Source organism: Scophthalmus maximus, chromosome 9, assembly GCF_022379125.1.
Source record: "Scophthalmus maximus strain ysfricsl-2021 chromosome 9, ASM2237912v1, whole genome shotgun sequence".
Lineage (NCBI taxonomy): Eukaryota > Metazoa > Chordata > Actinopteri > Pleuronectiformes > Scophthalmidae > Scophthalmus > Scophthalmus maximus.
In genome coordinates, this window is record NC_061523.1 from 15,721,356 (window position 1) to 15,745,331 (window position 23,976).

Sequence of the window (23,976 nt, forward strand, 5' to 3'; positions counted from 1 at the left end):
CTCTTTAGCAGCTAAATGTTCCCCTGTGTTCACGAGATAGTTGCTCGTTTTGACTGTGTGCTGTTTGGTGCTGGTCAGGCAGCCTTTTATGGATCTTATAATTTCAGTAGAATAGAAAGAGCGTTGATTATGAACCACAACAAAGAGCTGAAGAAAACTGGAGAATCACTTGATAAATATCTGTGGGTTTGCAAAGTAACCACGGCCATTTGCACGAAGTGTTTAAATTATCCCGTCTTCCTCTTTGCAAGCGCCTGCACATCTGTTCTCCTGCCTGATTCGCTCGCCTTTTTCCATCCTCCCCTGAGGACCAAAATAAAAATAATCTCTTCACCGTTATTCTGACCCTTTTCTTTCAGATTCATCCCCTCGCTGGACACACTTTTTTTTGTGACATATAGATCCAATCAATAAATCATCTAGGGAAAGTTTGCTTTGGATCATCGGTTATCTGTCACATAAAGAATAACAAAAAGAACAAACATCAGGCAATAAACAGTCGGCTGAGCGGAGGAGATACCACAGAGCAGGTGATTTGTCATCACAGTCGTGTTATCTAACCGCAGTGACCTTTCGACAGAGGGAACAGAATCTCTCTCCATCTATGGAAAAAGCTTAAGGTCCATTGGGTCGCTGTTGTTTCCACCTCTATTTTATAAGATGAAAACAACAGTAACTGCACCAGCCTTTTTTCTCACAGGCAAAACAAGAACGCCAAAGACAGAATGGGAGTGAAAAGCCCCACTTCCCCAAAAACACTTATAGAATAGTTCAGCATTTTGAAAATATGCTTATCAGCTTTCAAGAGTTTCAGTAGATGAGAGGCTTTTAGCTTAGTACCATGAAATTTGAAATGCGCATTCCTGTTTCCCCCCGAGATGAACTGAATTAACTTTGTTGATCTCCGACTTTTCCTCCAGCACCACTGTCAGATAAAAACTTTAATATACCAGATTTTGCACTTCTTGTACTTTATGTGTGGCGCTAATTAAATGTCTTTTAGCAGAGAGCGCCACTGTGACAGAGCACTGGCTCTCTCGTCGTGTCGCATGTCTATTTGTGTTTGGACTAAAATGGTGAGAAGTAAGACAAAATGCTCGGTCAGCAGTGCTCAAGGCCTCTGGCAAGCCTGAGGTAAAGTCCAGCTGGGAAACATTGTTTTCAGAGGCTGAAACATGATGAAATCAAACATTAAACATTACATATAGAATATTCACACTGAAAACTACCACCAGATGGTGGGCAGCAGTGAGGCCCCAGATGTGAGGGCAGAGCGGTTGCTGGATATTGCATGTCAAAATAAATTCAAGTCTTCAAAAAGATTAGGCTTCCCCCTTTCCTTACATCACAAACCTCATTACAACACACATTTATTCAACTGAAAGGACACACACTCTTGACACAAATAGGTGGAGGGCGGGGCGGGCGACGAGTCAAAACGTCATGTGCTCGTGTAAAATAAAAACTAAAAGCCAACAACACCTCTATTCTGAGTAATTCACATCTCTCGCAAGCGCTTAATGCTTCTTGACTCCAAGTTCCTCTGGGTATTGGTTCATTAATGAATGCAAATGGAAAGGCTTACTTCTGTGGTAGAGTATGAATAATGGAAGTGCTCTGGTAATGTTATGCTGCAAGTGGAATTTACCACAGCCGTGGGAGGGAGGGAGGGAGGGAGGGAGAGTGCTAAGTGTAAAGGGGTCAGGGTTGGGTAAGTGAGACCAAGACCGAGCCGCACAGACGCACCTTCACGTGGATCTTGATCGGGAGGGGAATGCCCTCCTTCAGCTCTTTGGTTTTCTCATTGAAGTCCTTGCAGAACAGGCCGATGGGGATTCCTCTCTGGATAGGTGGGGGAGAGAGAATACAGTGAAATAAACATAGTTAACAATGAGTTGCCTTAAAATATACGAGGATTCTGAGCTCACAAACATTCAGTCAAACGCCACTCGTGTCACACTGCTGGAATACAGATGCCTGAGCTGCTGTCAGGCAGTCAGAGCTGCAGAGAGGTCGGAGTACAGTCAAACACACGTGATTGTGTGTGTGTGTGTGTGTGTGTGTGTGTGTGTGTGTGTGTGTGTGTGTGTCACTCGAGCTATGACTGAATGCATGTTGGTGCCCCGAGCCAGAGAAACCCAGTGATGAATGAGGCTCCCATTTTCCCGCTCCTGTGAGGCCAACCAGAGCGAAAAGCAAAATGAATGGGTGACATTAAGTCAACACCGGGCCAGCGCCCGCTCCTCTGCACCGTTCATCTTTGCAGCTGAATTCAGAAGCGAAAAACTAATAGAGAATCTAATTATTACTGTTGAAATTCAAACTGACCTTCACCCGTCATCATTCCCAAAGGCAACACGCGCTGATTGAAATGTTCATTTCAGAAATGAGGGGAAGAAGATGAAAAAAAATGTTTTTTTTATACAAAGTTTAATGGACTCGGGAGCTTCTATTGCTCGACGACGAGCAAGCCAAGAGCAGAGCCAAGCCTTCAGATTCTAATAATGGATCTGATGAAAAGTCAGTCATCCTGAGACCATCTCAAATGCTGAGCGGGGGAAGACATTTATTTGAACTTAACGGAGCAGAAAGTTCTCTGAACATCATCTCCACTAAAGGCTTCAAATGAACCTGATGAATGCTAATCAGTCACTCAATCTGCACAGGCCCATCACTTCATTAGTGTCTAAAAACAATGCACAATACTCGCTGGAATTTTCTGTGCATCTTGCGAACAAAATAATAAACTGATTGGAATTTCAAGGCATCGCATGAGTCGTGGCAGGTTATTGTTTCAGAGCTGATGGGTGTTATTTGAATTACAATACCTCGCTAATGAAATGAAGCACAGTAACATCCCCAGAGCCCCTGTGAGGCTCTACCTTCCCTCCCCTCCGGTGCTTATTAATAGTAATCCCATGCCAACCACGCTACCTTCTACTCGTGCCCTTCCCTCCCTCCACCTCCCATAAAACAACATAGAAATGGTAAACAAGCGGGGAGGGAGCTCTGAAGGAAAGTCTAATTAAATTTGGATTAATGTAAAGGCTATGATGTTGGGTGCGAGTCAAAGAAAACCCTGCGGCTCTGCCTCACACACACACACACGCGGCTCCCGCGCCTTTCCTTCTCTTCAGCCAGTGGTGGATAATGATTTCCTCCACCGACTCTTCATGCCACACAATATGAAAGGGCCTGGCTGACCAGCCAGAGATAATGCCCGATGCTTCAAAATTGTGCTAAAGGGTGAAAAGCAAGACATTAAACAGTCAGAGGAGGGGTGACTGCTAAAGATAGACAGAGGGAAAAATACTTCACACGACATCTCCTCGCCAGACGGCCCCTTCAACGCTAAAAGGGCTTGAACAAACACGGAAAAAAAACTTAGGTTGAGAAAGCGAAGAGGCGACCGGAGACACGACCCACTTGGGGGACGGCAGCAGATAGTTTGCCCCGAGCTCCGCAAACAATCAAGTATGCACCAGAGACAGGTAATCATATTTTAATTAAGCTGTTCCACAAGAGTCCAGGCATCTCATCCGCAAGTTTTATATTATCCTCAGGCTATTTAATAGTTTAACTACAGTAATAGAAGTGATGGGACCGTGTTGGAAATTGCAATCACAGTGTGTAAATGAGGCAGAGGGCTGGCACGCCATGAAAGCAGGGCTCAAGGTCTGCTCCTCCAACCTCCCATGACATTTATCAGAGAGAGAGAGAGAGAGAGAGAGAGAGAGAGAGAGAGAGAGAGAGAGAGAGAGAGAGAGAGAGAGAGAGAGAGAGAACTAGAACAGTAACAATCACGCATTGGCCAAATCGCTAACCCCGCTCACTGCATCTGAGCATCTAATCATCCTCCAGTCCGAGCTGCCGGATAAATCCTCTGTCTCCCACCATGACTGATTAGAGCCGGGTTTTCTCCAGAATAAAATGGCTGCAGCCCCTCACCCAAAAGCGGGGCCTTCCACGCCGGCTGTGGACGAGGAAATTCAGTCGCGCCTCTTCTAAGACTTCTGAGATCTCGGGCACTGGGATTAAATGCTAATCGACTAAGATATTTCTCGCCGTCAAATCCGGCGGCGACAGCGGTGAGTAATTGCGATATGATCCATTCGAGATCAGCATGGCAGGGTCTTATTACTCGTAATTATGATAGCAATTAAGCATTTGCAATTAAAATCAGAGAAAGGTCCATTTGATTCAACCCAACCACCATATTCTCTGCAGTCTTTTTTTGACACATCCACTGTGCTAATGTGATTGGCCTTTCAGCTTCACTAACTCTTTTTAACAAGATGTAGCACTGGTGTGGCAGGAGGGTGTGTGTGTGTGTGTGTGTGTGTGTGTGTATGTGTTCGTGAGAGAGAGAGAGAGAGAGAGAGAGAGTGTGTGACTTGGGGAAGAGAGGCGGGAATGGAAAAGAGAGAGACGGCTGAGGTGTATTAAAGTTGTCAGAATGTGGCCAGTGATCGTCGTCGATATCTGAACAATGACGGCAGGTTTGTTTGACCGAGGCGAACGACGGGAGAGAAGAACAGAGGAGGGCCGCAGGGGTTCCTCATGAATACGGGTGAGTGAGTGTGTATGTTTATGTATGACTACTTGGACCTCATTTCAATCTGACAAGACTATCAGTTGAGGAGAGGATATCGGTGCATATTAAGCTGCCAGAGACTGCTGACAGTGAGGAAGTGTTCACTGTGTGTGGTCGCAGGTGTTTCTGAATCTGATAGAACAAAAAATAAATAAATAAATAAAGAAGGGGGAGGAGGGGTGGTGGTGGAAGGAGACGAGAAAGAGAGGGAGGTCAAGAGAAGTACTGTGCTTATGGAAGTGTGGCAAACAGGGAGATAGAGGAGACGGACAAAGGATAAGGCCCTGGGGCAGGAGTCAGAATTAATTGCCCCTGGCACATAAGGCCACTGGATAAATTGCCAAAGGTGGCCGACTGGAGGGAGGGCTGCGATACGGGGACAAAAGGTGTTACAGTGGAGAGGCTGGTAGGAGGCGAGGTTAATTAAACTCTTTAGTGTGAAACACTCTCATTCATTACCTTGTCCATTTGATCTGCTCCAGTGTTGGGATTTTATCACATTCATCGCATTGTAGCGTCATACAGCTGATTAGGTTTCCTGTTGAACCCCTCAGTGGCAGAACAGAGGGGCAACCGAGAGGGATCCGCTGAGCAGCTGGTCAGTTTAGGTCATGGACACAGACACGCGCCATAAAACAACACAAACATAAACTTGAGTTCAATGCTGGACATGCGTTTTACTTGATTTTCCACCCTGGAATCAGTGGATTAGTCCTAGAAGTGGAAAGTGAAAAACGATTTTCACACCCTTTTGTCCAGTGAACTATGCTGAAGCCAATATGGAGCCCTGCTTACACGAGCACGAGCTCACAACTGATGAACCACAATCAGGAACTCATCTATAACCAAAACAAGCTAAAACTTCACTGCAATTTCTGTGAAAACAGAATCTTTGCTTTAAAAACCACAACATAGTCTTCACTTTGTGCGCCCGGCACCAGAGGAAGAATTGGTTTGTTTTGAGGGCACGGTGAAAGCAGGCGATGTTGGAACAAAATGGATGGCACTGCGACAAAACATTCCATTTCCAACTCCATTACGTCGCCCTGTTAGTCTTGACAGTGTTGTGCTTTTTGCCACTTCACATGATTAATCACATGTGGAGCAAGGCAGCAGAAACACAGGAGCCCAAACTGCAGGCAGCTGACACTCTTCACTGGAGAGGACTGGAAAAAAATATATATCACAAGATTCACTGACACGTGAAGGAGGGAGAGACGGAAAAAAAGAAAGAATCAGAGGGTGAAATAAAGTCAGACTCCAACAACGGGTTAAACAAAGCTTGCGTTGGGTTTGTGTTCAGAGAGAAAACACACTAACGGTGCTATTTAAATGGGATCCACCAATGTTACACATGAAAGCCTCCATACAGGAGCACTTCTTCATATGGGGGGGGGGGAAATGGCTCAGTAGGGAGCTGCACAAAATCTGATGAACTGCCTTGTGTGATGCCACATGAGGCGTCGGTTGGGTTGGGTTAAGAGTAAATGTTTGTAAATGGAAAAAAAAAAATTCTTGGGGTGTGCAGCCACAAAGCGAGCTTACAGTACCACAACCCTGTAGCCTGCTCCTCATCTCTGCTTGAGGCTCGTGACTCGAGGCTACATTAGCTGTTAATAGCACAACACATCCAAATCTAAGAGCCACGTGTAGGCAGTTGAATTACATTGTGGGTAATGTAGGCACCAGGGCGCCAAAGCAATGAAATAAATAAGGCAATATTTCTGGTTCCGCTGCATTAATTTTAATTATCTGTGGTCCATGAAACCATATTATAGTACTTCAAAGCTTAATCAGTTCTTAACTCATGCCACGCGCTGATATGACACAACGAAAGAGACAAGAGGACGAGGAGGAGGAGGAGGAGGGTGGAGGGACCGAGTTCTCCATAGTTAACATGTTTGCTGAGATCAGCCTCAGGTCAGATATAGAGCATGGCTCACTGTTGAGGCCTTTAGCTTTCTTGGACAGGCTGTAACCCCATGTGTTCTTCCAAACTTCCCCAATAATGCCGAAAAAGTGATGACTGCACAGTACTGTGGACAGCATGGCCGCCTGGCCGCCCCTCGCCTTCCTCTGCTATTGTCACTGTTCCCCTTCTGTCCTTTTTCCTGCATCGCCCCCCCTCTCTCTCCACTCTGAAAGTGAGCCAGTGTGCAGAGTGACCTTCAACCACACCCACAGGGAAGAAAAAAAGGGGGGGATAGTAGCAGGATGGAAGAGAGAATGGGATCAACACAGGGAGAAGGGTGAAATAAATGCAGCAGAAAGAAGAAGGGAGAAGAAGAAAAAAAAAATCCACACTGAAGTGAGGAAAATGGAAAAATCTCTCTTCTCTTGGAAGCCAGCGGAGCGCAGAGTTGAATCTGACAAGAAAGATGAGCCTCCATCCCCTCTCTCAACAGTCTGATTAAACCTCTCACTTAAAAAAGAAGCCGGCACACACAGAGCCACGGTAACGAGCGAGTTGAGGACCTTGAGCCTCTTCGCTAAAAGGTGCGGAGTGAAATGCCTACAGATTCACTTGAAGACGCAGGACCTTGAGGACAAGGTGATGCCGTGAAATCCCCCCAAAAACTGCAGCTGTGGCTGACAAAGGGAACAGAAATGGAATTCTCGAATGAGCACGGCCCGCCGGCTCTTTTCAAACTTCAAAAACTGTTTCCACAAAGATTAGTTTTTGACCAGATCTGTGTGAGCAATTCCCACTCCTCCTGTGCATTAAGCAGCTGTAATGAGCTAATGTCACACAGAGGGACGCTTTCCTTGTGTGACTAAGACAGTAAGTAGGCAGAGGGAGGACTAATTAAAGTTGTAACATCTGCCTCCTGAGCACTAAATGTGTCCACAGGCTACGAGCATCTTTCGCTCCACTTCCCCACTCTTGTTTCAACCGAGGAGGAGGAGGGGGAGGAGGAGGAGGGGGAGGGGAGGGGGGGTAAAAGAGGCATCTGCCTGCTCCCAAACAATACGATTTATCTTCTGCAATAAGTGGCACCATCATGATTCACCATAACCAATGAGTATACTGTAACTGGGTGCTCTAAAATATTCATGGCATCTTCTTCCAGCTAAACTTCCACAGCTGGAGGAGGAGGAGGAGGAGGAGGGTGGGAGGTCTGCACCGGAGCACGTAGCCTGCTTACAAATTAACACCACAAGCCAACTCGGGCGGCACGAGTGAGTTTGTCCTCCTCGTCCTCCCGCTGCCCACCCTGTCGCGAGCCATCTCCTCCCCGGTCGGATCGGGGCTGCGGTCGGTCTCCACTCGGACGATTCATGCGTCGCCGCGGACGCCGCTGCTGCTGCTGCTCCACTTTGGACCGACTTCCCGCACGGCCGGGCGACGCCGAGCAGCCGCGGGGGTCCTGCACGGCCCCCTGCCCCGGTGTCGGGAGACGAACCGACGGCGGCGGAGCGCACACTGCGGGGGGGGGGGGGGGGGGGGGGGGGGTGACGGCCCCAGATCGCGCCTCTGCAACGGAGCCGCGGATCCATCCGAAGGAGCGGTGATATGAGCCATGCCAGCACAAGTCTTTTCTCCTTCTTCTTCTCCTTCTTCTCCTTCTTCTCCTCGTGGCAGTGGGCGAGCCTGACTGGACGCACACGGCCGGACTGTAAGAAGAGACTTCATCACCGAGCTCCGGCGCGTCAACGACAATAAGAGAGACTTTCGTCGGTCGCTTACAAACACACCACGTTGCTGTAAATCAAGCCGGCAGCATCGAGCCCAAGTGCAAGACGAATGGTTTGGGTAACTACAATTTTACTTTGCCGTACCAGCTATGCACGGACCCCCCCCCCCCCCCCCCCCCCGTACCTGCCGTGGGTCTAACGGGGCGGTTATGAAACAGGTGTTGCAGAGAAGAGCGGTTTCATTGCGATTGTTAAACTGCCACAGGACGTCGCACATAACAGCCCTGCAGCTGCTGATAACCACCTTTCAAGGAAAACTATCGAAAACAAACCTGATAAGTCTGTTAAAAAAAAAGAAAAAAAGAACGGGGCCGCTACCTGATAAATCAACAGATGTTTTTTTGTTGTTTTTTTTAGTCGCGAGGCTTTAAAATGTGGAGAGGGGATTTATCCAGCAGCCATAATCGGGGATTTGCACACCGCTCCACATTAATTCATTAGTTTGCACACAATGGCAAAGATGTTGTCCCGATGCCCTTGGTGCTCCATGTGCCACCTGTGAAAAAAAAAAAAGACTGGCGAGGGATCTGGTCTTTAATGGGACTCAGAGCTGGGTGAGGTGTGTTTATGGATATGAAGTGGGTGTAGACAGATTAATCTCTGCAGCTGCATGGATTTCTGTCCACCTGGAAATCACCCAATATTAATAGAAAACAAATGCAAGTTCAAGACCTCCAGGCTTGGCTTCATCTCTGTCAGCACGAGTGTGTCGGCTGCACAGGGACTGGAGAGCTCTTTTGGAAGATGGATGGGACACCTATGAACATGGAGGGGAGCCATGTGCACTAGTGTTTTCATTGAACACAGACTAAAGGCAGTAAAAATATATTCACCTGCACAGTGCACACTATTACATGCCATTATTCATTGCTTACAGTGAAATGGGTTGTCTCACCTTGTCAACAGCAGTGTCACTTCCCAGACAGGGGAATGATAAATTTGGTGATTATTGATGAGCTGAGTGGACACGGACAGGCTGTCATCCCGGTCCATCGCTCGGAGCAGAATAAATTACGCCGCGTTGACAGCGAGTCACAACACAAACACAGGTGCAGGTGGGAAGAGGCAAGGCCTCCTTAAGAAAAGAAAAAAGCCATGCTGCAACTGTGGCTGCAAACTTCTCCCTCCCTGCTTCCCTCCCTTGCAGAGAAAGAAAGATTCTAGTGTCCAGCTTGTTGGAATCCATTACATTTTTAAGGGTATGATATTGAAGTGGCAGTGTGCGGTGAGACAAAAGGCTTCATAGGAAACCAGATATTACAAATGCTTGCATGATCCATGCCCGTCCTTGGAACATGCCTCTGAGTGGAATAATCAGACGAGATCACTCCTTATTTCATCTGTTTCAGAACAAACTCTAATGTCTGTGATATTTCAATACCCACAGCGGATGAATACGTTGGGGTTCATCCAGGCCCCCCCAGGAAGTGGGTGGAAGTCACTTATCTGCATTTCAGTCTTGTCCCCTTCATCACGTTCAACCCCCCCTCTAACCCTGAGCTTATTTATGAACCATCATACAGTTACATTTTATCGGGCATGTAGACAAGCCTATTAATCTTTCATTTGCTGCCTTATGATCATTCTTTTTCTCCACACACGCATAATCTCAAAACCCCCTTTTTCCCCCTCGCTGGAGTTCCTCGGCCCTCCTCAGGGACCCAGGCAGCTCAGAGGAGATTTCAGAGCTCCTGTTAGTCTTTACAGTGAGGAAAGTGATGTGTCTTCCATCGGGCGAGACATCAATACATATTTTTCACCGGCAGACTTTTCTCAGAGGCCGCAATCATACTCACAATATCTCGCTCGATCATGCTCTAACTGTTTCCGTTACGACACATCTGAGATGGTAATGATTTTATATTATGATGTCATCGATCCTGCCGAGGGGTTGACACCCCCCGAGTGTTGCTGAGCAGATAAACAGACAGTCCAGAGGGTCTGCGCTGTGATTTTCCGCTAAATACAACAAACAGATGCTGGTTCGATTACACTGTAAAGTAAATGATAATTTTCCATGCAGAGATCAATACTGAGGTTTATACCGTCAGTGGCCGAGATATGAGCCACAGCGGTCAAATTAAAAAGCCAAATACTGAGCCACATTAGCATTGCCTGCATGCTCTCAACCAGTCATACACAGTGTGTACACAAAGACACAAGGCGTTTCTGTACAAATAGCGAGTTATCAATATTCATCTGAAACGAGAGATGATTAAAGGCTGCAGCACAGTATGAGAGTAAACATGGCAGACTATGGTGGCAAAGAAAAGGCTTTGACAGGGCACCTAGCTGCGCCTCAACACAATTAATTAATTATGAATAAGCAGAGTACAAAAAAACCCCCGCTACAACAACAATGAACAGGAAAAAAAGTAACATGGGAGACTTTGGGAAAGCCTCAAAATCAAAAAGGAGGAATGTTAGGACGTTTATGGAGAAGAGAAGACTATTTAATTCAAGAGATGCTGAGAAGAGAAACAATTTGACAGGCTTTTCAGCTTAAGCATCCAGGATGAAGCCTTGGTCAAGGACGAAGGGTGTTCACCGCTTACTCTGCAGTGTCTCAAACCATAGCAAAAATCTAACTATTTTACATTTAGTTTTTAAATAGTCATGTTAAATTTTCTTATCCTGCAAATGTGTCCGTTTTCATGGTGATTGATGGCAGCATGAGGAGTGATGTGAGCAGAGTTTGAATTCTGTTGATTTCCCGCTGAGCATCTGTGCGTCTCTTTCAGGCATGGTGCCCACGCCCCAGGTGTGCGTATCAACCCTGGTCACGGTGAGCACGATGGCAGTGGTGGACCTCTACCTATTGGAGCAGAGCATGCTGGGGGCTCATGGTCCTCCAGGGCCTAGTGTCTGGCAGTGCGTGACAGTGTTGCTAGGTGACGTAGGCTTTCTGCTGGCCCTGCGCTTCGTGTCAGCGGGCGTGGTGTCAGAGGTGCGGTCACCACGACGTGGCTTTGCCAACGCCCTCTGGTTCCTGTTCCTCTCCCTGCTCCAGCTTAAGCTCTTCTTCGTCTGCCACAACTACAGACAGGAACGTCGGCCGCCCGACCCCCTGGCCAGGAAGACACTGACGCTGCTGCTGTCCATCTGCCTGCCGTCCTTGTTCCTCATCCTGACGGGAGCTGACCACATGACCCCTCAGCGCAGGAAGCAGGAGGTGCGGGGTCGGCTGCTGTGGGTGGTCGTGGACCTGCTGGATGTACTGGACCTGCAGGCGGGGCTGTGGGAAGTCCAAGGAGGGGCCACAGCTGGGACTGGAGGGGTCGTCGAACAGAAGCTGCCCATCTGGGCCGAGGGCCTGGTCTTCTTTTACTGCTACGCCCTACTGCTGCTTCTGCCGTGTGTGGCCCTAACAGAGCTCGGGGCCACAGGTCTGCCAGGACAGAGGGGGCCCCGCAAGGAGGCTTTGTACCCTTGGCTCAGCTTGGTCACTATCAATATCTTCACCCTGGCCCTGAGGGGCACGGGCATGCTGTGGTACCGGGACCCCCGTGTGTCCACTGTGTTCCTGGGGAAGAACCTCCTGGCTCTGGCTGTGAAACTGAGCTCAGCCTGGGAGAGACACAAGCAGGAGCGCGCTGCTGCAGGAGCTGGGACTGTGGCTGGAGCAGAGTCAGGAGACTCAACCCTACCAAGGCAGAGCTCGGAGCAGGGAGAGGGCCAGGCCCAGGGGAAGGCTCCTCCCTCTCATTATCACACACTGTCTCACTCCCAAAGCCACACTCTCTCGCACGTCAGCCTGGAGCCCACCGAGACGCCCTTAGGTCCGTCTTTCATCTCACACGAACTGTAGAGAGCCTCTAACAGTCTGAACATGCACACGTGCACAAAAGCATGTGCGCACACCCACACTCAAGACTCAGACCAGCCCAGGCAGTATCACATCCACACAGATAACTTGTATTGAGTTTCAGCACAGCAGTGATGGGCATAATGCAGAGCTGTGGAAATGCATTTGGCAAGCTCAGCTTTCTGCACATTTTGTTGTGCTCGGAAAAACTCTAAATGCATTGCTGTGATTTGTGGGAGTGTATTTTTAAATTGAACACTGTGAACACATCTATCAGAGTTTGAAAAAAATATTCCAGAAACGAAACCTCAAGTCTGGCAGTGTTTATTCTTGTAAAAATCTGGGCACTACTGCCTCAACTGCCACAATTTGCTGAGCCCTGTCCTTCACACAGCATTTTGGAAGTTGTATTTTTAGCTGTACTTTTATAACTTAAGTTTGATTTCATGCTAAAAATGTGATGCCATTGCATATACTGAATCTACGTGGGGTGAGAAACACTATTCACTTATCAGTTTCTGTTCTTGTGGTTAGTGGGTTAGATCAGAACTCTTCTAACATTGGATGCCAAAAAATGGACTGTGACCATTCAGTATACATTTTGTCTGACACTTTACAGGGAGAAAAAAATAATACAGAGGAGGAATGATTTTTTTTTCCTTCAGTACCACCGAGGCATGATTTAAAATCCATCTAGCAGTAAAACTCACTGTACACTGTGCTCCAATATTTCAATGTAGAACTCGGTGGTTCACAACTTCTTTGGTGACCCTTTAAATCAAAGTGACGCGGTGTGATGTTCCCCAGATTTATTTTTAATTTCAATACATTTTATAGTTCTAAAAAAAATATTATTATTATTTTACACAATATTACAATGCAAATGATACAGAGGAAGATACTCTTTTCCCCCAGCATATCATGTTTGTCTTTTTCATAATCTCCCTGATTTATCTTGCAAACCCTTCGAAGATCCCCTGCATCAAGGTTGTGCGCCCAAAGTCCAATGGTGTTAGATTTTCATTCTGACCCGAGGTAACACTGGCTGATTTCATTATTAGTTAATCTTCTCTGGCAGAGAATGTTAATCAGAGGAATCAGCCACTGTTGTGTTTGGTTAGAGGGGAAAACCTACTGACTCACAGGCCTCATGCTCAACCATCCATGCCTAACCGTGTTTTTGGTCTTCTGACATTTTTTTCATTTGATTCAAATGCTGAGTTTGAACATGAATTAACTGGCTAATCCATTTTAATCAAGAGTTCAGAGATGAATATGCCGTGTTCACATTTTCATTTCAGAACAGATTAGGCTGTTGAAACCATCCAATAGACACTTTAACACAACAAAATGTGCTTAATTCAAGATTCCTACTGTTTCCAATGAAAGACACTGTTTCCATAAATTAAATATTTTGTGATGTGCAACAAGCATTTGGCATTACAGGTCTATTTTGCTGTACTGTTTGCAAAGACAGAATACCAGTGTACGTATTGACGACAAACTCTAAATTCATGTTTTGCCATCTTTTGTCATCTGTACCTTTCAAAAAAAGTCTCTTTGCAGCTGTCCTACATTCAAAGTCATCTTTTCCACTTCTGATGAAAGAGTTCACTTTTAATCCCACATGAATTATGGATGGAGCCTTTCATTCACACATTTGTTAAAATGTGGGTGTTAGTATTTGGGTGTCATGGGATTATGGGTTAGAGCGGCAGGTGTAGTGGATGTTCAGTTCAGTCAAGTGCCTTGTTTCCTCGTGGAGATACGAGCCTCAAGGTTGTCAAAAAGGCGTACGCATTGTGGGCACCATGCAGAACTTGGACATATGCCATGTGTATACTGTGAAGTTATTCCACAGCTGTTGTCAGCTACACCTCCAGGACAGAGTGCAAACTAATAAAGTGTTTCATACTCGCCTAGTGTTGACAGTTCATTGGCTTTTATGTAGGAGTGTTATTGGCAGCCTGTCGCCCACACATAGGGGGAAAAAAACATGAGGAGTCAGTTCATATTATTCCAGGCCAAAAGGCTTTAGAGACAAATAACTGCCTGATACTTGCAAAGTCTTCATTAAGTCAATCAGCTCCCATTTTGCAGCCAAGGAATATTGCATGTTTTATGATTTTCTCATACTGATCTGGTGAAGGGAATGGAAGCTATACACATATTAAAGCAGGGAGGGATGCTCTTTGCACGCTGATGAAAGACCGACGTTCATCACAATTACGCCAGCGGCTCAGATCCTCTCGCAGTAATCCTTGAGTGTGCTGTTGTGTTGTCTATCTTTAATGTTGAAAGACTGTAGACTTGATGTGATGGAGTGTGTGTGTGTGTGTGTGGCGTTTCAGGGGGAACTGGCTCTTTGCTCACAGCGGCCGTGAATGCACCCGTCGGCCTCTCCTCTGAGATTTAATGGTCCAATTAATTGAAATTGAGGCTATTTGTCAAAATGCAAGCGCTTATTCTCACTGCTTTATGCATGATTTAAGACTGTATTTACAGGATGTATTAAGACTAATGTACACACACTCAGCCACAAAAACAAATTTATTTGAAAAGTTTCAGTGGGGAATTTCTCCCCGGTTCAGAGAGACTCTTAAGGAAAAGCCACAGAGGGATAAACAGTGTAGTAGACAGCATCCGAGCCTCGTCTACCCACTTTCTTTCATCTCCTCCACCGTCGCTCCCTCTACATTTCAAACACATACCTTCTGGATGCACTCCCTGTTGGGCAACATCTCATATTTCTATTGTACTCAAAGCAGCGACTACATAGGCGGCAGCCTCGGTAAACTACTTCCTAGAATTTGGTACACCTGTTAAACTCGAGATACAATGCTCAGCATTTTCCCCCGGCTCCCACCGACTGTCATAACCTGTTCCTGAAGAAAAGAGCGTGAGCCACTTTCCTATTTGTTTTCTCTATTTTGACGCTCTCGTCGGCGCTCTGTATTCTTCCCCTTGGTTTGCCTGTGCTAATTTCACTCTTATTCTCCCGAAGCAAAGATGTCAGTTTCCTTTTTTGTTTCTCGTTTCTTATTTTATTTCTCTCGTTTGTTCATAATTTTCCTGCAGCCGACAGGCAGCCTACCTCTATGCACTTCCTCTGTCAAGGGTGGTTAGTCAGAGACGAGGGAAAAAAACTGAGCAGGAGAGGTTGGCTAAGATTAAAGGGCCGGGCCATTGCCTAAAGCAGAGCGGCTGCCGACTGCCATTTATTTACTGGTGGCTATACACAGTGTGTGCTTGGTGGCGCAGGAGAGCCCAGAGAAACAAACGCACACAACATGCTGCCTCGACAACAATGACATCCCAAACAGTCAGAAAACCTTTAGACAAACATATGGTTTTGCTTTGCTTGGTTGAGCACTTGGTTAAAGCCCATCTGAACTCATTACCCATGATGCTGCGACAGCTCCGGTATGCCTACGAGCTCACTTCCACCGAGTCAGGCACCAAGAGCCACATTTAGCAGACAGATGTCTAAATCATTCATCATAGCACACATCATCAGCACCATAGCGTTTGGAGAGCACTTCAAAGTATGTTCCATGAGAAGGAAATGATGCAAAAGAATGTGGGACTTAAATAACACAGGTTATTCATGCTGCTGGAATTGAAATTAAAAAAAAGGAACTGGGTTAAATCATTTAAGTTAATTAACAAACAGAAAGGTGGCTGCTGACAGAAGAATTCAGATATTTAACTATAGCATGACGACTGTGTAGAAACGTACTGTCACAGAATGGATCATCTTAGAAAGAAAATCATCGGAGGTGATGTATATAGGCCACTATATATAGACTACATAGACTAAATTTGTCCCTCCATGGTTTTATAATAATATGAAATATTTTTACACAACATAAAAGATCTCTCACTTAGTGTTTTATGCCTTCGCTTCACTGTAGCGCTGTATGCGGCGCTCTTTGCCCCGCTGTTTCTCGCTCTCTTTTTGTCTCATAAACGCATTGACCATCTGTCACAGTCAGACTGACCATCAGATGGAATCCACCCCTGTTGGTGTCCTGTTAAAACACCCGTTAAGTTTTACCATCCTCGGCAGAAAGGGGGAGGATTCAACATAAACTTTTGAGGTTCGGGTTCACGCGACAGAAATACAGTTCTCAGCAACAGGCAGATGTCAGCTTAACACCAGCCCTGCTCTGCATGAGCATACTCTGTCTTCACTCGTTGAAGTTGGTAAAGAAACCACTAAAGTTTGTATTTTATCTAGGGCTGTCACACATTTCACATTCTTCAAAATGATCAAATTCCAACCAGATCCCCTTTGGGAAAGGAGACAAAATGGTGTATTTGAGAGTAACTTAACAACAGAGTGTTGGTGGGGGGGTTTTTGAGAAAAGAATGCCACAAAAATATCACAACACCCTCTAACATACCAGCACTCATGTCACTCGTCTGACTAGTTTTACATGACATGAGAGAATAAATTGATTGTTTAAAAATTCATGATTGCTATTGTTTGGAGTTGTTATGTATGCCTATTGGTGGCTGCCATCAAAAATATTACCTCCGCCAGTCAAGAGTATAGATTTTTCTATAAAAGATGTTTTTTGCATATAATGTCAACGTATTCTGTAACGCAAAATCAGGTAACACGGTATAAATACATCTTCAGTTATATTTTAAAGTTCCCAAGTCAGAAATTGCCAAGAAGAAAAACCCAGTGACCTCTATAGAGTCTTTCTGCTTCAGCTCAGAGGTATCCAGTGTAGCTGAGGGAAGATTTAGCTGAGCCTTAAATGTGATCAGTAAAAATAAAATAAAAAATCAATTATACATCCAACTGCTAAACACTGCAGAGATGGTAAAATTGGTTTATTATGGCCTCTTTACTTGGCAGCAGTAACATTCCTGGCTGCTGTATTTCTGAGCAGAAAAAAAAATGCATGCTGCAATGGGCTGAGATTAAAGTATAGAGCCTCCTCTTTATTATTGGATAGAAAATGTCTGGGTGTATTTTCCCTCAAAAGTCACTCTCACAGATCGATGTGCCAGAGTCTTGAGAGTTCGACAGCTGACGAATCATCACCATTTGAGTTGATGAGGAAAATGTTTCATATTTACACATCCAGAAGATACAGACACCCAGAGCCAACATGAACATGTGCAGTAAACACATCATAAAAGCCTGAAATGTGAGGGGTAAAAACACTAATATCTACACCAGCCATGCATTAATATGGTCATGCTGCAGCCTCTCCTCTCTGGCGCACACACACACACGTCTCCACTGTCGCATCTGTGCTGTCCTGAGAGTTGAAAACAACTACGTGCAGCAGAGTGTGGTGATAAATCTTCAAGGATTTGTTGCAATATTACACTGGTATGCGAGTCATTATTAATATCAAAATATTGATTAGTGCAGCTTCAAGTGAGGTCTCCAAAAAAAAAGACTTATTCTTTGTTATGTGTTGTGTGTGGAAAAACTTGTATTTCTAACACTTTCTGACTGACCAACAGCTTATGGAAACCAGTAAACTAAAACTAAAAACGTAAAAACGTAATCAGAATAGAAAAGAACAGAGTCTAGAACAGAGTTTTATGGCTGTGAGAGGTTGAGTTACTTCATTAAATCGAGTTGTAAAGGAAACCATTGGAGAGAAAGAAAAAGGCAGGATTGAGTAAATCAAAGAAGTAGCGTTGAAACAGTCTGGAGCACCAACAACATGCACCACCCACACTACACAGAGGTTAAATAGCTGGGTTTTTCACCAAAAAAATAGTTAGAACTGAGGAAGCCTCTTGGATAAAACGTCTTCAAGAAACTACAACCAAGTGCAGTTGCTTCTGATTCAAACCCTTGTAGATAACTATGATCTGGATGAACGAGAATCTCCTCTGTTTTCCATGCTCCTCTCTGAGTGTCGTCATTAAGTCACAAAGATTGATTAAGTGTGGGAATTGATCTGGTTTCCAAGTGTGCAACAGCATCCAAAAGGCTGATGAGCACAAACCATTAAAGAGACTAACTGGATCATTTGTATGTACAGAATGAGCCACTGGGTTTTTCATTCAATCTTGTAAAGGACAATCATATTTTAACAGCGGAATGACCGTTAACGCAGAGCAGATTGTGACTTTATGGTGTAATATGAAATATACATTTACAAGAAAAAATTTAAAAGGGACATATTTATGTTAGCAAAAATTTTTAGGTTAATGAACTACGAGTTAATTTGGCAGTATTAAAACACAAAACATTATTTTGTTTGCTGCAAAAAATAAGTGTTCTCTTTTTTCGCCGTTTCACACGTGAAGACTGAAGGCTTTATTTTAAAGCCAGTACATAAATTTCTCTTGTTGGAATTGGCAAATGTGGTGGAAAAAGTTGTGGTGATGACTCCCTGAGCAATAAAAAACAAGACAACCTCAGCTGTCTCTGAAGCAATTGAAGCAGAGAGACATGTACAAGAATTTAAGACAAAACCTTCACAGGTTCGATCCCATTTAATCAACTGGCTTGTAAAGTGTGAGACTAACGTGTATGGACAGTTGCTGCAGACAGAGGTGTCTCTGGAAACTGTGGGAAAATAGTTGCAGACTGAGGCTGAGTGTGGCACCCACCTGCACAATGGAGCTGTGCGACTAGAATAAGAATGGGAATATAAAGAGAGCTATGGGAGGAGATGGAAGTGGGGGCGCAGATGCACTATGAGGAGACTGAGGGGAGAGAGGCAACTATGTGATTGGCAAAGTGAAAATGGGGACGGATCAGGCTGTCTCGCGGTTAATGAAAGCTGTATGCAGAAAGCCAGTTGATGAAATGAAGCCCTGCTCCTTCAATTAAGTTAATACTCCCGATTTATCTGTGCGAACAAATGGAACGTAAAGTGAAATCGTAAGTTATTTTACCTGTCCCAAAATGGGGCCAAGGGGGGGTCCAGGGGATGCTTGTCCAGACCTCACTATGGCCCGGATTACACTGCTCGTATCCAGTTTCTTCACAGCCTTGGCTGCCTTTGAGATCTTGGACATCCTGGTCTGTGTGGAATGACTTAACTCTGCTCCTGAGTCAACTGAGAATCCATTCACTGAAAACGTAGAAGAAAAAACAAATGAGCATTTCAAGCATTCTCAACAAATCACTTACACACCAGGCTCATTAAAGCATCATGGACTCCCGTCGATACTGATACCAACAAGCAAAACCTTTGCCTTTCCATTTTGCAGCAGGCAGGTAATTAAAAAAATCTTTGCCTTCGATTGGTTTAGGGAGAGTCACTTTCCCCGAGGTGTTTGCAGTGTGGATCAGCAGCGGAGTGAGATGTTTGCCACGTTGAAGAAACCTGAGAACCGACAGGATTTAAACTTCTCACAGGAAAATCATGGGGTGCATGCCAAATAATGCCTCCATCGCCTCACCTCTGTTTCGGATGTGTCACCACTAAACTCTCTGTGCTGCAGCATAGCTTCCTCTGCACCAGTAGAGGCCAAGAGTCAATGGCAGAAAAGGATAAGTACCAATACTAATACACAGAGAAGGGGTGGAAGAGTCATCCCCATATACGAAAGCTAACAGCGGTTAGCTTTTTCATTCCACCTTAAAATGCATTTTCAAAATCAGGAGTCAATTAGTGGAGTGCAGAGAATGGCCTGAACTCCTGGCCTTTCTCTTGGGAGGCAGAACACATAAAAGCAGGCCTATAATCCTCTGCTGGAATAAAAGTGATACTGACACAGCTCTAGAGAACAAAAAAAAAAGAAGGACAGAAAAGATCAATGACTGGAGCCAAGGGACAAATACAAGTTTTAAGGTTGAGCCTTGTGTTTCAGGGGAACAATGCATTCAATAAAAATAAGTACTTGAGGGGAGAAAAGACGTCCAGCAATGATTCATTGTAGGCAACAGAGGGTATCCAATTAGATCAACAGAAGAGACAGTACCAAAAAGATATATGGGACCTCATGCTGCTTTAGAGCAACAAAGGGGGAGAAACTGCATCCAAGAAAAGTTGTGATTATATCTGGGCTGCTGATTATACCGCAACCGTTAAAGCGCAACAACCACAATGAGGGAATATCACATTAAGGTGATTTGCATAGTGCAAAAAGAGTCCCAAATAGAATCAATTTAGTCTGAATTCCCTCAATAGCCATCTTTGCAATGCGACTCACATATACTACTACTTCTCGGAGGTACTTTCCACACTACCCACAGAATGTGTTCAGCTACTTCATTGAAGAAAAAATATGTTGCGCTTCAGATCAATTTCAGAGACAGTTAGTTAAATCTGAAGTGAGAAAATCCACTTCTGTTTTCACACAATGAGAAATTCTCAGGAATCCTGAATGGGGAAAGCTGCACAGTATTCTTTGTGGGGACATACAAAAAACATTAGCCAAAAACCTACTGTACTATACTTTACATCCAGAGAGAGGTTTAACTGGAGTTGTGTGACTGTGAGGGGAAAAAAACAATTAGGTCCAACATCAAATGTTGGATTTAATTCCAATTTTGGGCAAAAGGAATAACAGTTCTGAGAGGGGAAATGACAAAGTCATGCTCTAATGCACCGCAACTCCAATCTCGGTTGGAGTATGAATAATAAAACTGCAGTTCACTCCCAAAATGAAATCACTCATCACAAGGCCATGCAGTGAAGGCTGAAGAAGAATTGACCTACATAAGGGATCACAACTGCACTGACAGTGTGCATCTCGCAAATGCATTTGCATTGGATTCAGGGAATAAAGCAGCATTGACTGCAGTGGCAGAAACATGGTTCAGGGCTGTATAATCAGAGCTGGGCTAATGTTTTGCTGTGAATAATCAAATCAAAGCTGCAGTAATTTGGAAGGAACAGAGACAATTTTCAGCTGCTCTTTAGGCAGAATATTACATTCCTACGGCAATTACTGGCAACAGCGTCGTTGATAACAAGGACAACACAGAAGGAGCAATTTGTCGGGACCGTGCAGCGTTGTAGCGTAAGAGCACTTTGTTAAAACATGCTTAATAAATGGCACGTAACACAATCAGCCTTTAAATGACTACCTAATAAAGAAAGGTCAGGGCGGCTATAATAGAGCGGGGGAAAAAACGCAAATGTTCTCCAAATTGTTGTTGCAGCAAACAATGTCATTCAAGTTCCCCACACCTCAGGCTGAATCTACTTATTGTCCTTACACTTATTCCCTTAGGATTTGGCAGCAGGTTTCTGGTCATCAACTCAGGTGATCTACTAACCAAACCTGCGCATCATCATCACCACCTAAATGAAAACTCTTGCGTTTCCCAGCCCGTCTCGGAAATCATGAAGTTTTCAAGCGTTCTTGCTGCCTGTCAAACAAACTACCTAGGATGGAAACACAACACCTTTGACGGAGGTAAACATGTCAATAAAACTGCACACATGGGAGAAAAGCTGGAGAAAAATCCCACCTGTCATCATAATGTGTAGGTCTACATAAACTGTTGTGCAAAAGATAATATGAGATTAGGCCGCTCATGTAAAACCTCATTACATTTTTATTGCCATCATTGCAACGCGTCTGAAATTTCGGAGGGTTTTCACAGGACAGTAATGGCAGCTTCAGTGTTGTGCTTCAACATAATTAAAACAGACTCCACTTCCAAGGATAATGCTGACTTTGATTAAAGAAATTAATCAGTTTGCTATTAAAAAATGTGGGGCTTAATTGCACTGGTGTGGCCCACTGCTGTTTGTTGTTTAGACTATTAGACTCTCTTTAGTCTTCATTAAGGAGCCAAACAGTCGCCAACATCAGTGAAGCTTCTTAATGAGCAAATCAAGGTTACCACTGATGTCTTTCTTTAAAAAAGATGTAAACAAAGGTCTTTAACAAACCCTCTTAAAGTTCCAGACCTTTTTCAATATACAATATAGACATTCTTTCAGGGAGGAGGTCTTCTTCTCTGTCTTTCATGACTTTTTTTTTTTACTGCAGAATGATGAAATGATGTATGATGAAGGCTGAATACCAATTAAATTTTTTCAATGCGACCAGGCTTTGCACCTGCAACAACGCAGGATAAAAGTCTGATTACATAACCTTTGTTAAACGCTATCTGCCTTCTCATCTTCATATCTCTGCTAAATTAAAACTGAATAGTTGAAGAAAATTAAGTCCAATATTTTCTAATAACATGGATTCTGTGTTGCGGCATGAAATAAAGAATAAAACATTCTAATTATCTTATCAAGGAAACACTTTGACAAAAGCTTTATTTGAGAGTAAATGCAGGGTCAACCTATTAGCTGCCCTTTAGTCAAAGCTTTTTTCAAATTTAATTTCTATCAGAGCAGCTTCGTGGGGTTGGTTTATGTTTCTCCACAGAGAATGCTTTTCCTCTTTTCATTCTAACCACCTTTGGCTGGGTTGGGAAACTCAAGTCCCCCACTTGTGCTTGAACATTAACATACTTGTCATTACCTCCGCCAAGGAGGATGATTTCACCCTGTGTCTGTTTGTTGATTTGTTTGTTCCTTAGCAGGATTATGCAAAAACAAATAAACAAATTTTGATCAAAGCTGGTGGAGGGATGGGGCCTGGCCCTGGGAGGAACCCATTTCTTTTTGAGTTTATGGGGCGGATGTCGGATTTTTTTGGGAACTTTCTTTTTCGGTTTTATAAATACAAATAAATCCTTCCTCTTTTCTTTTATATTTCTACTATAAGAACTTGACGTGATGTGTAGGACTGTTCAGCCCTTGGCGGGGGTATGTGCTCTACTTAGTGCCATTCTAGTTTTAGGCCGATCAAAACAACAATATCAAAAGTTATCACAATATACAATTGCTCAAAAGAATTAAGTGAACACTTAAATCATACATCAGATCTTGATGAACAAATTATTTAAGTTGAAAATCTTTGTGTCTCAACAACTGTTGGATGAATGATAATTTTATAGGACTTGGAACAGAAAGTATCGTCATTACACCTACAGGATGAATACTAATGACTTTGGTGAGTCAATGACTTTTCATATAGAGCCATGTGCAGGTCAAACTTGTAATTTAAGTCTATCCATCTACCTGATGGGCTGGCACAGGACTTTGTACAGACATTCATATTTCCCAATGGACCATAATGACTCTGGTGATCCCCTGACTTATCATCTAGCAGAGGGGCGGAGTCTAACTCAATTTTACTAAGAGCCAAACTGGATAATGAGAATCACATCAGAAGCCAGACATGCATAGGTTATTGACATGAGTTTATTTAATTAAAAAAATAATACATTTTTGATTGTATTGTTGCATGACTATATATTCTTCTCTCATACAATTTGGTCCACACAAAGCCCTCAACCAATTAAGAGAAATTCATCAAAAATGTTGCTTAGTCATCATTGCATTAGGTCAGGCAAAACGATTCATTCTAATTATATTATTATGTTTACCAAACAGCCAACTGACCACAACCTGTTTCACAGGCCTGAACAAGACAACTACTGTTTGTAAAAGTGGTTGCAAAAATAAATAAAATCTTTGATCATGTAATTTGCATACAGCCTAACCCTTGACTGCTCATAAAATCCTACAAATTGCAAATAAACTCACATGCAGCCGATTTCACAGATGTAAATCTCACGCATCATTGATGGCATAGATTGAACAGATTGGTCAGATCATGACATGCGTTATTTGATGCAAGTTCTATAGTTCTTGGCTTATAGTCCTGAGCTGCAGCCACTTTCTGAATGAATGTGGATCTGTGAAAGGATTCGTTGATCTTTATCACAGAGAACATTTGCTCAGGACACAGGCAGCCTGCAAACTAAGCTGTGGCATCATGTTTATCTGCTTTCAGAATTAACCTCTGCACTAAAATTTTATTGAGAATCTTAAATCCATATGCGGGCAGGATCAAATTCTGCAAAGGCTGG

The 23,976-nt window shown here is 44.1% G+C and overlaps 2 protein-coding genes across 6 annotated transcripts in view; one reads left to right on the top strand and one right to left on the bottom strand.

Annotated features, from left to right (window-relative positions):
* mrpl11 (mitochondrial ribosomal protein L11) overlaps positions 1-23,976 on the bottom strand; it is a 35,822-nt gene that overhangs the window by 4,153 nt on the left and 7,693 nt on the right. For all 3 annotated transcript variants that reach the window (XM_035650151.2, XM_035650153.2, XM_035650152.2), the window contains exons 2-3: positions 18,978-19,156; positions 1,747-1,842 (exon numbers count right to left, since the gene is read on the bottom strand). In XM_035650151.2, coding sequence (XP_035506044.1) covers positions 1,747-1,842; positions 18,978-19,100 — 219 coding nt within the window. In that variant the 5' untranslated portion in view covers positions 19,101-19,156. The remainder of the gene's footprint in view (positions 1-1,746; positions 1,843-18,977; positions 19,157-23,976) is intronic.
* Positions 3,901-14,014, top strand: tmem265 (transmembrane protein 265). Of its 3 annotated transcripts, none has more exons than XM_047334475.1 (2): positions 3,901-4,088; positions 11,032-14,014. In XM_047334475.1, the coding sequence occupies exon 2, from the start codon at positions 11,034-11,036 to the stop codon at positions 12,096-12,098; it is 1,065 nt and encodes a 354-aa protein (XP_047190431.1). In that variant the 5' UTR covers positions 3,901-4,088; positions 11,032-11,033; the 3' UTR covers positions 12,099-14,014. The 3 variants fall into 3 exon arrangements, with proteins under 3 accessions (XP_047190431.1, XP_035506043.1, XP_047190430.1); XM_035650150.2 differs by lacking the exon at positions 3,901-4,088 and adding an exon at positions 4,415-4,570; XM_047334474.1 differs by lacking the exon at positions 3,901-4,088 and adding an exon at positions 8,040-8,348.